The sequence below is a fragment of the Excalfactoria chinensis genome, chromosome Z, assembly GCF_039878825.1.
Source record: "Excalfactoria chinensis isolate bCotChi1 chromosome Z, bCotChi1.hap2, whole genome shotgun sequence".
Classification (NCBI taxonomy): Eukaryota; Metazoa; Chordata; class Aves; order Galliformes; family Phasianidae; genus Excalfactoria; species Excalfactoria chinensis.
Genome location: NC_092857.1, coordinates 33,733,494 through 33,749,674, shown reverse-complemented (window position 1 = coordinate 33,749,674; position 16,181 = coordinate 33,733,494). Strand labels below are relative to the sequence as shown.

Here is a 16,181-nt window from a genome sequence, read left to right as displayed (position 1 = left end):
TTGCCACTAGATTTACTTGATCTTCCATCCCTTTGAATTCTAGCCCACTGCCAGTGCCAGCGCACCACGGCGCTGCTTCCCCTTTCCATCCTCAGCCTTTCAGCATGCTGCCAGAGCCTTGCAGGGACTGAAATAAGCTTTTCTTTTCCTGGCTGGAGTAGACAAGGAAGGAGAATCTTTGCATCCATTCCATCTCTTCTGCAGAGCCACATACCATCTGCTTTCCATTAGTGCCTCTCTACTCTGAATCTAATAAGCAAATCTGCAGAGAAGCCAGGCAGGCACGCAGATATTTCCAACAAGACAAGGCTGTCATAAAATCATTCCATGTGAATTATTAACCTTCTTCTGATGATCACATAAAAACAGCTACAGGCTAACTGTAATCTGCGCTGTATATCATTACAGAAAATGTGATTATTTTGTAAAAGTGGACTGATTTTTTTTTAGCCAAAAATTACGATTTCATAGTCCTTCTGCGATGTTGACTGTACAACTTAGTTAATTTTTTGCTAGAGTTATTTTCTCGTCTTTCCAAAGCTGTCACTTGCAATTCACAGAAGGATAACTTACCTCTCTTACCACCTTAAATTTTTAGCCACTTTTCTTGACAGTGACATGTAGGACAGGGTTGAGTCCTTAATGAGATCTGCAGACCTGGGTGACCTATTCACAGTCTTCTAAGTTGTGGCTTCTTTTCTGAGGGGGAACTGCTTGCTGAACTATGAACTGTTGTCCAAGTATCATATCATATCATATCATCATAGTATCATAGTATTGTGCGAGTTGGAAGGGACCTTAGAGATCATCGAGTCCAACTCCCGGGATTCGAGCCCTCTGTGTAGCAGAGCGGCACTTCTACCCCCTGCTCCACAGGAGGGATTCGAATCCGGGCCCCCTGGTGTTGCAAACGGGAATTCTACCGCTGCGCCACCGGGGCACACAAGTAACTTGGTAGTGACTTAGAGAAGAAGGGAAATTTTACCTTGAGGCAGTCTCTTCCCGTTAGCTCTCTCCTGAAACTGGATCAGTTTCCCTTGCAGAATTTCCACAAGGAAACAGAAGAGCAGGCAGGATCTTATTCTGCCACCAGAGAGCCCCAGGAGCACTTTGCCTTCCAGGTGTCTTGTCAGACCTACTGTTACTGGAGAACAGAATTGTCCACTTGATTCAGAAGCAGACTCGGGCCAATATGCAGGAAGAGACAATCTGTTATTGAGGTATTTTTCAGAGCTTAGCAAGCCATGCACATATGACAACTTGTACCATTAGTGTTGCTATTTCCAGTAAAAAGAGGGATGATTACGTGAAAGAGAATTCACAGAGTGAGGGCAGTAAGACTTAGATACGTTTACAATTTCTTTCCCTTTTAAAATAGAGGTGTGTGCCAAAGTCATTGGATATTCACATTCCATTTAACAGAAAGGAACAGAAACTGAAGAGTGAGCAGATAAACATATTCTGCAGGATCCTGCTAACGACCCCTGCTGCAATTACAACTCTCCTTTATGGGACACAACTCCCTGGCAAAGCTGAAAATTAGGTAGCAGCATTACTGTACATGAAGGAGTTTTCAGTAAAATATCCTGGGAGTTCAAGGAGAGCTCATTTAGGAAAATTGCTAGGCATATATTTTTCTTCTCAACCAAAACCCCAAGGAATTAACTAGAGATGTTTTGCTTTCTCCAATTTTCATACTTACTTTTGTATATACAGATGCTGTCCGTGTAATAACTGTGAAATTTAAGCAAAGATATTAGTTTATTTGTGCATAATTCCCAGAAGAAATGTGTAATTCCTCTAGAGTAGATAACAAGTCTCTTCTCCTCCATCTTTTCTTTCCTGGAATATGGAGGATGGGAAGATCACATGCAGGAGCTGCTTTCTTGTGAACAATCAATATCACATGATGTCACTTCACAGTGGCTCAGCAGTGCAGAGAAGGCAATGCAAGGAGATGCCAGCAGAGACAAGAGATGCCAGGACAAGAGATGTGGAGTACAGATGGTGCAGCAGAGGTGCTGTCTGACAAGACTAGAGCTCAGCAACTGTGCCTGACCTTTCCAGTGCGCTGATCCTCATGCTTTTTGTTCTGCAGTCGTGTTCCTTGTTTCCCCAGCTGAAGAATGAGTACTGTATACTGACGCTATCTTCTGTTACTACAAGTTCTTCACCTTCTTATTTAACTTATGTCTTCTTTCCAAGCGAGAATATCCAGGTTTCGGTTGGATCTATTTTAAGGTGAATTAATTAACCAGCATAATAATACATTCCCGTTTATAACTATTTAAATTTATTTAATTCTAACATCATTATAAAGTGCATTCAACAATACCAACAGTAATCATCTCTTCCTCCCCCACAATCCTTCTTATTTTTTTACAGGGAAATTTACCTCCTGATTATCGAATAAGCCTGATTGATATTGGTTTGGTGATAGAGTACCTGATGGGAGGAGCATATCGCTGCAATTACACCCGAAAGCGATTCAGAACACTGTACCACAATTTATTTGGGCCTAAGAGGGTAAGGAGCAACTTTTTTTGTCACGTGTATGATTGCACCCATTGGCAGCAGTTGCAGTAGTTTCTTGGATGGTTCCAGGCTTAGGAGGAAATCCACATGCATGCACTATACTGTCTACAGATTGATTTCCACTACTTACTTATTTCACTGCAATGCACTGCAGTCAGTTGGATTTTTTAACAAGTTTAACAAAAAAAAGAAAAAAATTGGGTTGAGGTGTTCTGCATCTCTGATGAGACTAGGGCATAAAGCACATTCCTCTGGCTTTGTCCAAATGCTACATTGGAAAGACTGAAAGTCTTTTGGTTCAATAGGACTATAACAGAGTTTGACTTGAGAAAACTTGTGTTTTGAGAGAGGCATGTACTGTCTCAGGACTTATCCTCTAGTCTGTGGCCTGAAGCTATGAGGGCAAAGAAACACATAATTCAAAACAGGATTTACTGGCTGCATGTGGCATCAGCCAAGTCAGTGGGTTCATGGCAAAAATACTATTCTGCATTTTTGGAGTTTTCTTGTTTAATGTATTTCAATACTGTGAATCCAAAGTAAATTTGTTATCTTTCTAAAACATCAAAGGTATTTGTTGTCATCCATTATGCCACTGATCCAGTTCAACTTGAAGCAAAGTGTGATTAACTGTTGCCAGTATGATTTGCAGTTCTTAGCCTATTTTTGCTTCACATTTTCATTTCATGCTTCAGTTCAGATTTTAGCAACACACACCACTAAATACCGTCCTAAGACACCATAAAGAGCAACAGCTCTGTGGAATTCTTGCAGCCAAACACATGAGAAGAGAGTTGTTTGTTTTTGCCTCATATTGTCATACTTCACTATTGAGAGGAATGATAGTAATTGTAGCTGCTGGGAGAGACTTCTATATTTCATCATGATAATCATTTCAGAGAGACTTCGCAGATGCTGGCACAAAACATAGAGCAGCTTCATAACAGTCAGTAAAGGTGTGCAAGGAAAATGGCCAAAATACTAAAGCACTCCAGAGCAATTCACTCATGACAGTGACTCTTAGCAGTAATTCCTGTCTCCTTTCTCCTAAAACAGCCCCCAAACAAATGGAATTCACATTAGAATCCAAGTGTATGTTTTCTGTTGTTCATTCAGTGAAATAGAGTAAAATTCAAGTTAGAGTTAAACACATATATGTCATTATTTAATTTATTTATATATGTGGAGTATATAAAATAATATTTCATTATAAAGACAGTATTTCATTCCATATTATGCATTGTATGTTATATACTCTATATTTTATCTTATACATTATCTGTTACACATGCAAGTATATATATATACACATACAGTTGTGATTTTTCTTCACCCTTCTGGGAGAAATAACATTTTTTTAACTTTTTCGTACAGCCAAAAGCCCTGAAACTGTTGGGAATGGAGGTAGGTGACCTGTGATAAATCTTAATGTATTTTCTTTCTTTGACAAATCTAAGTTAAATCAAGATGATTTTTAGGTACACTGTACTGAAGGCACCCATAGCTGTTTTCAAGTGGAGCAGGAGATTTGTACCACACTGGTTTTTCATCCAGATAACTTGATTATACAAGGCTCAGATTTAGAAATATTTCTTAAAAGAACTCTCTCAGGTAGACAAAAGAAAAGAAGGCTCTGCCCCCTCTGTGAATCATTTTTTTTTCTGGTAAAGATTAAACAAATTGTTACAGTCTGTCAGCCTGTGCCACATTTCGGTCAGATCACTAGGTAGCTTAAAAAGGATTTCAGTGCTGTTGAATGAGACAGAAATCTTTACATGGGCCAAGTTTCCATCAGTTTTGTTGGCAGCTCTAGCTACCTGATAGTTCAAAGATTGTGGTATTTTCTTGTTTGTTTATTTTGTACTATGACTTTCATTTTGCTGTCTGCAGGCATGGCATGGAACAGGTCAACGTGTCTGATAAAAACTGTCTGAAATCACAGAGTCATAGAATGGCTTTGGTTGGAAGGGACCTTAAAGATCACCCAGTTCCAACCCCCTGCCACGGGTAGGGCTGCCACCCACCAGCTCAGGCTGCCCGGGGCCCCACCCAACCTGGCCTTGAGTGGCTCCAGCAATGGGGCAGCCACAGCTTCCCTGGGCAGTCCGTGCCAGCGCATCGCCACCTCTGAGTAAAGAATTTCCTCCTAAATGCTAACCTAGTCTTCCCCTCTTTTAGTTCAAAATCATTCTCCCTTGCCCTTTTGCTTTTGGACAGTGTAAAAAATCTCTCCCTTCCTGCTTAAAATGTCTCTTAAGTACTGGAAGGCCACAGCTAGTGCTCACCAACATCTCCGAGTTAAACAAGCCCAATTCTCTCATTTATTTATTTTTTTTTTTCATAAGAGGGGTGCTCCAGCCCTCTGATCATTTTAGTGGCCCTCCTCTGGACCCTGTTAAACAGCTCCACATCCTCCCATTGTTGGGGGCCCCAGGCCTGGACACAGTGCTCCAGGTGGGACCTCACAAGGGCAGAACAGAAGGGGAAAGTGACCCCCCTCACCCTCCTGGCCCCCCCTCTTTTGATTCAGCCTACAATGTAGGGAGCCTGCAAGTGCACACTGCTGTCTCACATCAAGGTTTTCATCCTCCAGAACCCCTGAGTCCTTCACACAGCTGCTCTTGGGGAGTTCTGCCAGCCTGTAGATAGACATATCTGGGATTGCCCCAACCCATGTACAACACACTAGATTTCTGAACCTTTTGGAACCTCATTAGGTTCATATGAGCCCATTTCTCAAGCCTGTCAGTGTTCTTCTGGATTGCATCCCTTCCTTCTGTTGTATCAACTGCACCACTCTGCTTGGTGTCATCAGCAAATTTGCTGAGGGTACACTCAATCCAGCTGTCTAAGTCACTGGTAAAGATGCTGAGGACTTCAGTCCCACTTGTGACCAGCCTTCATGTAGGCACAGAGCCACAACTCTCTGTCTACAACCATCCAACAAATTATTTATCCACTGAATGGTCCAATTTGGCTAAAATATGATAGAAACAAAAGCATAAAGTCTAGTTGTAAAAACAACGTAGAACTGGAGAAGGAACGGGTAAACACAGTAGAAATACAAAATGGGAGTGTTGAAAGTTGCTTCTGACTCTACTGAGAAAGTGAAGTGAGAAAATATTAGGAATAAGCAGGAAGTTTTAAGAAGATGAGAACATCCATTGGATATGTATTGTCCATAAGAGGAACAAGGTGGATGCATTATAATGTTGTAATTGAAGTGAATGCTTAACTTTATTTTAGTAGTGGCTGTTTCAAAATGTATCTGGGCATTGTTCAATGGTGCTTTATGTTCTCGGGAAGTAAGGGCAGTTCAGAGTCCAAAGTTCTTTTTCCCTTCGCTTAGGTATAGGTTTATTGGCTTCTTCATTACTGTGCATGAACCCATACTTATAGCCTTTGTTTTATGGTGTTAAATTTTTTATCAAAAATAATAATAATAATAATAATGAGGGTATTGCATTGCAGGTTATGTATTTGACATCTCTTGTACTGACTCCAAAATATTGTGTGCATAGATTGAATTAATTCCTCTGCAATTCTCACAGGATGATGTCCCTTTACGACGAGGGAGGAAAACAACTAAGAAAAGAGAAGAAGAAGTTGATATTGATTTGGATGACCCTGAGATAAATCATTTTCCCTTTCCATTCCACGAGCTGATGGTGTGGGCAGTGCTTATGAAGCGCCAGAAGATGGCCCTCTTCTTTTGGCAGCATGGAGAGGAGGCTATGGCTAAAGCACTGGTGGCCTGCAAACTCTGCAAAGCCATGGCCCATGAAGCATCAGAAAATGACATGGTGGATGACATATCCCAAGAGCTGAACCATAATTCGAGGTAGATTTTCTTCCATATGCACTTTCTTAGGTGAAGTAAAAAATAAATAGAGAGGCTGTTGATCTTGCCTTTCACTTTTAAATTACAGGGGAAGTGCAGTTTCTTCAGAGAGAGTCTAATTGATTTTCAAACAACCTGTCTGCAAAGATGCAGTGTTGCTAGCAGTATGACTTTCTAAGTGATTGTACTGTATGTGTTCTCTCTGGGCCCTCACTAGGCATTCTGTTCATCCCAAACAGAACAACTGTTGAAATTGTTTTGAACATCGTATATAGAGAGAAGTGGTGATTGACCAACAGCTCATACTTAGGTGATCAAGCTGACATACTAAATTTCAACGCAAACCTTTCTGATACTAGAAGTCTGAGACATTGAAAATGGTAAGAATTCAGAAAAGGGTGTTGGTCACTACTCTTTCCAAGAGGCTCGATCATAACATCATGAGCAAACAGCAGAGAAGCTGTCTCAAGGCTGCAGATAACCAATGGATTTCAACCAACAAATGTCAGGGAAGTGGGCAGGCAGGTGGGAGCAGACAGCTGGTAGGTGTGGGTGCTCAGCACAGCTAAGCTGGGCCACTTATATATATCCCTACCATTAATGTGTGTGCAGTCAACATCATGATTTGCATGATGGTGATGCACCCTTGCAGAAGCTGTCATTTACTCAGGGGTGTTTTCTGCAGCAGATCACATGAGCTAACAGGAATGATCGGATGTCCCTCTTTTTCAGGGACTTCGGCCAATTGGCAGTGGAACTGTTGGACCAGTCATACAAACAGGATGAGCAACTGGCAATGAAACTGCTGACCTACGAGCTGAAGAACTGGAGCAATGCCACATGCCTGCAGCTTGCAGTGGCCGCCAAGCACAGAGACTTCATTGCTCACACTTGCAGCCAAATGCTGCTCACAGACATGTGGATGGGTCGTCTCCGGATGCGCAAAAATTCTGGCCTAAAGGTCAGCACTGTTTTAAAATTGAATTAACAGCCAGAGGAGTTCTAATAGATGATGACGGGGCTTGCAGAACATCAGTAATAACTGTCTCAATGAACATTACTTTGGAATGCTTATTCATAGTGACATTAAACAGAATATATTCTTCCTGTGTTCATCGTTTCAGCAGGCAACTTGTCACTAAACCAAGTTCAAAGTTCATTATTTAGGCTTTTATTATCTTTCTCAGTGCCCCTTCCCAAGTCAGAGTTACCAGAAAGAGAACAGAGCCAGGTTAGTACGCTGCAGAGTTAGGCAAGCTTCTGAAACATAAATAAAGAAGAAGAATGTGAAAGTGAATTAACTGCTAGTGAAAGGTGCTGATCAAGCAGCCCTCCCCAGAAGAGGCCAGAGCAAGCAGCACAAATGTTCTTGCAGTCCCCAGCTGCTCTGCCTGATGACTGACCCAGAGGGACTACCCGAGGGGATCTGGAGGATAATCCAATTTCTAAAGCTGCTTAAGCTTTATTTCCACCCACAAAACTGCTAACAGAGCAAGGTGGGTTCTGTGAAGTGAATTTCTGTCCAGAAGAAGCCTGAACTGGCCTCTTTCACCTTCACCAACCTGCTGTGCTCAACAGTCAGCACAAAGCCAGGAATTACCTCCTCTTCTCTCTGACAGAGAAAAGCTTTCAGGGAAAGGCTTCTCTCTCCCACGTGATTTGTGTTTGAGAAGTGGTAATAGCTCAGTCGGTTTGTTCAGCAATGGTGAGAGTGCTGTTAAGTGCATGCATCATTATCATTCTGGGTCTAATCCAGTAACAGTGATGAATGGGCGTGACTAGTAGGATTTCTCCCTGCCCTCCCGCTGGAGCTGTGCTTAAACATCATTCTGCCTACAGACAGAAAACATACTCATGTTTGGAGGCATCCTTACTATTTTCCTGAGAGGCCCTGTGCCCTCATTGGCTTCTGCTGCTCTTGGCCATGTTCAGCTTCATAAATAGTCCACCTGGGCAGGTAGGGTCCCAGCAGCACCTCATTTCCCACAGCATGCTTTCATGCTTACTGCTCTCAGCTCTTAAGCCATAAAACAAACCTTCCTCTCACAGTGAATAACCAAAGCTAACAGATGCTTCTTTTCGGCTTCTCGTAACAGGAGGGCCTCAAAAGGATCCTTTACTCAATTCACAGACTGTGTTTTATTTCACTAGAGCTCATTAGCAGAGCCTGTTTAAAGGTAAAGCAAGCTACATGAACAAGAAGCAGCACGGCAAGGAGATTAATTTACAAGCATGAATCACAGACTATTTCCCACAAACAATTTTCTCGTATTGAAACTGGCAAAAGGCGAGAGCCTTGTTTCCTGAGAGTCCCACCAAGAGGTGCAGCACCATCAGGAAGGGGAAAGGCTCTTTGAATCCTTTCAGATTCAAATCCTCTCCAGAGCAAGCAGCCCCCAAGCCTCCTTGGCAGGGAGCTGGGTGCAGGAGCAGCATGGGTAGGCCAGCACTCAGCTTGTTCACAGCAGGACATGGCCTCTGTGCATCTAACTGCAGTCAGTGAGTGTTACTGGTGAGGAACATGTGCAGTCACTACCCATGTCTGGTTTCACTGTCAGTTAGGGAGAGATATATGATAGAATTTCTTTTCCTAAGATAACAGCACAAGCAGAAGTGGTTGTGCTTGTGAGTACAGACTGTCCACTTCTTCTTGTTATGATATTTCTTCAGTTTTTCTACAGAGTTAATGCCAAGTGTTGTTCATTGCATATATCCATACAAGGGAAATACAGCGTTTTCTGCATTCCCTCTGCATAAGAGAGACAAGGCAGAAAAGAAGGAGCTGACGTTAGCGTAAGCATAATGTGGGCTGCCAGGCTAGTGAAGCCAAATCTAAGGGGACTGCATAACTGAGTACAACAGCATTTGCTATCACTGGCTGTGCCTCATCTCCTCAGATCCACACATTCATGCCTTTACTACCTGCATACATTAAACATGCATGTGTTAACCCTCTCTGTAGAAATGAAGAATGCTTGTATGTCATTTACAGTGACATTCCCTATTACATAAAATGCAGAAATCTTCAATTCTGGTCTGAACACATCCATGGTTCCATTTACCCTACAAAGTATTTTGCAGATGCACCCTGATATGTAATACGCATACAATGAGAAAGCAGACATTCGGGAGAGGCAGTTAGCCATAGCACTCCTATCAGTGTTAATAGAAGTTACACGCTTTGTTTCACTACAGAGATCTGAAAACATTACCCCAAGTGACAAATACTCTATTGCCATAGAAACTCACATTCACTAGTGTATTCCTCTTCTCAGATGTCCTGAGGGAACTGTTCCATTTGACACTAAGTAACCATCATGATTGTAATCTGTTTACTGTGATGATTACTGTTGTCATTATTATTATTGCTTTAGGTAATTCTAGGAATTCTACTTCCTCCTTCAATCCTCAGCTTGGAGTTCAAGAACAAAGATGATATGCCTTACATGTCTCAGGCCAATGAGATCCATCTTCAGGAGAAGGAGCCAGAGGAACCAGAAAAGCCGGTGAAAGAAAAAGAGGAAGAGGACATGGAACTCACAGTAAGAGCTGACAACAAATTGCCAGACTTACTGCCCTCAGACTGCTATCCTGTGGGTGCTGTTGGTCATTTAATGCATTTGGCAGGTGATAGATGGCCACTCCTAACTCTCCCGTCTCTTTGGTGCAAGTCAAACATCGTTGTGTCCTAATGTTGCAGCAGCACACAGTGATGTTGAAGCATCACTTTGTAACGTAATGTCTTCATATTTTCATTTGGTGCTGCACTATCTGAAATAAATTCAAGAGATTTCAGCACTCAACCATGATAAACGAAGTGGGCCTCTCTAGTATTAATGATGCACACTGTTTATTTTTCAGATGGAAATGCCCAGAATCGTGTGGAAACTAGAAATTTGCTTATTCTTTTTAGTTAACTTAATTGCAAGTGTGCAAGTGGGCAAGAAAGGTCATGAAGATATTTTTCAAAATTCTTTATGAATTTGTAGTCAATGCCTCTTACACTAAAACATGCAGTTTTTAATGAACTGAAGACACTGGCAAGTAGCTAGACAGCTCAACACTTGGTAAGAGTCTCTGTATCTCAGAAAAAAACCTTGAAAGGAAGGTTAGATTAATAATTTACAAGACAAAGAAAACCAGGCAGCTAAAGCTCTGAGCATTGTACAAGTATCAGGACTTAAAATTATCATGAGTGGAAATTATACAGCTACCAGGAGTTATCAAACCCGCCTCAGCTGAGTTTGGTTTGGTTTACTGTAGTTTACTATAGTTTTGATTCTGCTGCTGCCTTTTGACAGGCTTTAAACTAGTCTTTTGAGATCAGGAAGAGGCAGTAGAAGTAAAAGGGATTTTCCTAAAAAAAAAAAAAAAAAAAAAAAAAAAAAAGGGCTATTTCCCACAGGCAAACAGCCGGAGCTGCCCCCAGGAGCCTGTCTGCAGGCAGGCAGAAGGACCTGCCTACAAGACTGAGTACACATGCAAGCTGAAGGAGCAACCCACAAGACCCACCTACAGGACCCGTTTGCAGGCAAGAACCTGGCTGTTGGGAAGGACCAGAAGCCGGAATAGCCACAATGGGCTGTTCTGTTCTGCACTCATTAGCTATTATTGCGATTTACTACTCCTGGCTTCTGATCCACTCATGAAGTGCCTATTCAAATCAAATAAGCACTTCATAAACTGCCTTTTTTCTTGGCACTGGGGAGAGATTTGGGGAGGAATTCATTTCCATCTCTCTGCAGTTAACCCAGCTCCTGGTTTCTTGTCTTCAATGCTGTCTTCCCTTTTTACCTTCTGACTCCTGCTACAAGGAAGTGATTAACCAAACTATGTATTCTTTACCAGATGAATCTTAGATTTTCCCTCCCTTCCCCTTTCAGTGTGCTGACAGTCCTATTGCTCTTTCCTATCCTTGACTCTGCCCTTCTACTCCTTCAAATTTGTTGCATCATTCTAGTTTCAGAGAGACGCACCTTTTTTGGTAAATGAAAGGAATATTCCCATGATGTTCACAATGTAAAGAAACAAGATCTTTGGAACACTTCTTACCTATGTGTTTTTTTTCCCATCTAATCTATAGGGTAGACTTCTTCAGATAGGTTTTGATATAATACCAGCTATGCCTTCCTATGGTGAGGAGGGGTATATAAAACAATCGGAGACATTTGCATGTCTCTCTGTTGTTGGATACTTAGTTCTCTTCAGGCACTATGTCAGGATGAATTTTCCTACTGGCATGTTTTAAATATTTAAAAAAAAAAAAAAAAAAAAAAAAAAAAAAAAAGTTGCCTGACCAACTGACCTGCTATAATAAATAGGACATCTTAAAGGCATTTGGGAAATGCTTTTGGGAAGGTCCACTTTAGCCATGCTAATAATACTCAGCCCATTAAGATTATCTGTAACACTTGCTGCAAAGCATTTGTAAAATAATCAATTTTAATAACTGATCTTTTGGTTTGATGACTAACCTTAATTTTGACCGGTTGCATTCAAAATAAAGTGCATGTTTTTCTCCATGTTTTCTTTTTAGGACTAATACTTAGATTTTTAAAAGGATTACAAAAGTTTTATTTGTTTGCTCCATTTGGACTGTATTTGTGCAGTGTAGATGAGGTACACACAAGCTAAGGCAATTTTTCCACTGTTTTAACACTTCATTTGCACAGGATAGTGCAATCACAACAGCAACAATGAAGTAAGTCCCCACATGGGTGCAGACCATGTGTTTATTTTATGATGTTCCTCTCAAAGAATCTGATATGTAGGTGAATATTTGGCTATACTACGTAAAGATGAATAGCTTATTCACTATAAACTGCTTGTTACTCACACCTGCTTTTAGCTTCATAGAAGATATTTGAGAGTGCTGGGCACACATTTCTTTAACACCTAGGTGCTAGGCAACAGGCTTTTCTTATAGCAGCTACTCACAAAACCAATCTCAAATATTGCTCTCATCACCACTCCCTCGGCACCAAGCAATTTACCTCAATTTATGGATGGAGCTACCGGTTATTAATCCCAAATATTAAGACCTACAAGAGCAGAAGGGCACAAAAATATGAAGGGCAGGGACAGTTTATGTTTAGCTGCTAGATTTCTGACTGTTCAGAAATGCCAGTGGTCTGGCCTCATCCCAAAATAACACTGTTTCTGGAAGCAGTAACTAGAAGCATCATAATCCTTATTTGGTGCCTAATTGCTCTCTTACAGTATTTTCCCAGTAAACAGTATTACTTCACAATGCAGAATAATTTATCAAAGTCCCTTAGAAGATATTTCATTTGCTGCTTTGTTCTAATTTTCCGCAGTGAATAGAAGGTATGGATTTCCATGGGTACTTGCAGTCTTGAGTCAGGACTATCAGCAAGAAAGCTGGTTATGTTGTCCTCTGGGCATACATGTATCTTACCCATAGTATGTATGCTTATATAAAACTATGGTTCTTACGCTAGGAATGGCTGAACACCAGTGCAGTCATACCTACCTCCCGCTCACCCACCCATCAGGGTACAGTGGTGCTTGCAGCATCTCACATGCAAGAAGTGAGGCACCACTGCAGCCCATATGAAAAACGGCAGTGTGAGGTGCTGGGGCTCATGCAGTAGAAGGGCCAGCACTGGCCCTTTCTATAACAAGGAATTTCCTCCTCACGAAGCTCAGAATCTTCATGTGCCTCTGCCATGCAACTGCTCCAGCACTCTCCATCTTTTGCTGTGGTCAGCAGTCAGGAGGACTGAGCTCCTGGTGCTTTATCTCCTCTCCCTGTTCACCTTAATGTACCACTGAGCAAGTGAAAAACCTGTAATTCAAAGGCACTAAACACTTTTTTTCTGCCAGTAGTTCAATGCAGAGAAGGATTGCTCTGGAGCAGTTAACATGGAGGCAGCATTTCCCTGCGCACCGCAGGGTACAAGAGGTTGTGCAGGAAAAGCCAGATTGTATATCCACCCAGCTGTGTACCATTTCCACACCAGTTCTTTGTGAGTACGTGTTAAGTCTACTTGCAGCATGTGCATTTCACTGAGGATAGACTGTGAAGAGCTCACGGTCATAACAGCAGGACTAAAACTTCCATTATTTAATTATAAAAGAAGATTAAATTATCACTTGATTGTTAGCATAGCTTAATGCAAAAAATGCAGAACACAAAACTGCCCTGATTCTCTGACAATGAGATCCTAAATGAAATGAAACAAAAGGGAGAAGGAGGGGAGGAAACAACAACAACAAACCGACCAGAATCCTAATTAGAAAATCTCCATGTAAAAAAGTACGCAGGCATCAACCCCCTCAGGCTACAGTGATGCAGTTGTACAGTAATTTACTGTTACACTGCTGTCAGGCTTACCTTGCATGACTCATACTGAATCATGAACAAAATTGTGTATTAGAGAAGGAGATGCCGCCCACGCAGAGCAGTGTCTTCAGTTATTCCCACCCTCTTGCTTCCTCCTCCAAGTGGAAACACATTTGTTCACATTTGGCACTGCAGCCATTCTGTTAATACAGTGACTTAAATTATTTCTGTGTCTCTCTAATTGGGGAGGATTTTCAAATTGTTAATACCGTGATATAATTAACAGTTGAAGACATTAGGTCAAATCTAATCCCCGGCCATCTCAGAGCAATTCCCCATCTGTAGTATGGAGGAGGGGAGAGGTTAGTACTGTACAGTACACTGTTAATTCAGAAATATAATGAGGTAAAATTAGAGCATCATTTATTAACAAGAAAGCAGTAACAAACAAGAAATCAGCATCTATGTGCATAAATCCATGTACTGAAGGAGCATTATCCTAAAATCACATACAGCTCATTTCTGTGAGAACTGAGGGACCCTCAGAATTAGTAAATATACACAGTTGTGAAGGTTTTGAACTGTAAAACAATCCCCTTTGCTAAGGCACAGCGCTGCTCATTTGTTTAAGCTGCCAGCATTTATTTTCATTCTCCTGCAAAATTCTTGGGCACCAGAGGACAGCAGAGACAAAGCCTTGGGAAAAGCTGCAGAAATATCTGAAGCACCAGATGGCAGTTTTCTCTAAAACAGTGTCAGGAGGTAGAGAGAAGCAAGGAAATTGCTTTCTTAGGGACAGAATATTTGCAAAACATTTGGATTCTATTGCACTTTTTTTTTTCTTTCGTTCTTTTTTTTTCCCCCCCAGGGGAAAAAAAAAAAAAAAAAAAAAAAAAAAAAAAAAAAAAAAAAAAAAAAATCTAATCCTTGTTATATAGTGAGGAATCAGTTTGGTTTTGTAGATTTCAGATAATGATACCTGGGCTTCTGTGAAGGTGGTATCGCCTCTGTTACTATAGTTATACACGGTACATCTCATGTTCTTGCAGACTGTCTGCTCATCTAATGAGTACTTTCCTTCTCTCCTTAATAGATACATCTTTCTCCTTTCTTATGAAAATCTCAGTAGACTTTAAAGCGTTTTAAAGTGCTCCATGAGAATCATCAGGATGTTTCATTAATTTTTGAATGTGCTTCTGTTTTTATTTACATTAATGGGAATAAGCTTAGGAATCTGCAGGTATAAAAAGGTAAATTAAATTAATCAGAACTGGTTAGTTTTAGTATTATATACGTGTCAGGAATCTTTGCTCTGTTTTTTTAGAAGCTTGAAGGGCAACATCTGTGGATGGTCACATTCAAGTATATAAGAGACCATGTAAAAAATAATAACAGTGAGGAAAACTAACTGCATATTTGAATGAAATAGAAATACTAACAAGCAGGTGTCTAGGATCATAGATGGTCTCAATAATGTTACAAATACCTACGATGAAAGAAAAGATAGTTAATCAGTTTACCATTACAACATGTTCTTTTGTGGGACCAAAGACCTGTATGAATTGCTCCACATGAGACAGAGAGGGGAAAAGAAAAACAATAAAAGAGAGAGAGAAAGAAAGAGGTTAGGGGGGAAAGAAAAGAAAAAGAGAGAGAGAGAGAGAGAGAAAGATCATGATTCTTACATTTCTTACTTTTAAAAATGTGAGAATTGAGAATCACAGGGCACTAGAACCAGATCAAACAGCTCAACTGAAGTTGATTAGTTACATAAGAATGCGCTGAATATCCTGTTGAATCTGAGAACACAGAGTAAGATAAAAGAAGGACCCTTTCATTGAAAAACAATCTGTCTGGCATCTCATTGCTTTTTCGGTGACTTAATTTTCCACATTTTTAAGTTGTGATGAGAACAATTGTACCTTTAGGGATGTTGAACGTTTACTTCATTTAACATAAATGTACAAAAAATGCTTTGATCTACTTGTAGAAAAGCATTAGAAAAGCATTTCAGTAAAAGCATCATGGTGCCATCCCTGCATACTTAGAATGGTTGCCTCTCAATTCAAGCAGTTGCTTTCATGAGCAGAAGTGCTGCAATCTATGGCTACTGACACAAACTAAGTAGTAAGAACTTGTTCAGGGCACAGTGACCTAAAATCTGCTATGCTGTACTATTCACAAAAGATTTGCTTTTAAGAACATTTAATAGATCAATCTGTACTCTAAACACAAAGTGATACCTTTTTTTAGCATTAACTTCAGCATGCGTATAGTGTATTCATTCCTTCCACTTCTCTCTGAAGCTGGACAAGACGTTAAGAGTGAACACAGTGTCCATAACTCCCTGTAGATCTTCAGCAAGTTCAGTGGTTATAGTGAAGTTAAGCCAACCAGCGCACAGAAGCTGTGGTGATGTAGAAGGATTTTTTGGTCTAAAGCACTGAACTCCACTGGTCAGTGCTTCACATCCACGTGAAGTTCATTGTCTTTGGCCTG

General features: G+C 40.8%; 1 protein-coding gene across 4 annotated transcripts in view; it reads left to right on the top strand.

Moving 5' to 3' along the window:
* TRPM3 (transient receptor potential cation channel subfamily M member 3) overlaps window positions 1-16,181 on the top strand; it is a 123,658-nt gene that overhangs the window by 72,269 nt on the left and 35,208 nt on the right. Inside the window, exons 12-17 of one of the 4 annotated variants that reach the window (XM_072360614.1) lie at window positions 2,206-2,241; window positions 2,386-2,526; window positions 3,910-3,939; window positions 6,087-6,376; window positions 7,109-7,337; window positions 9,751-9,918. In XM_072360614.1, coding sequence (XP_072216715.1) covers window positions 2,206-2,241; window positions 2,386-2,526; window positions 3,910-3,939; window positions 6,087-6,376; window positions 7,109-7,337; window positions 9,751-9,918 — 894 coding nt within the window. The remainder of the gene's footprint in view (window positions 1-2,205; window positions 2,242-2,385; window positions 2,527-3,909; window positions 3,940-6,086; window positions 6,377-7,108; window positions 7,338-9,750; window positions 9,919-16,181) is intronic. The other 3 variants (XM_072360616.1, XM_072360615.1, XM_072360617.1) reach the window with 3 other exon arrangements.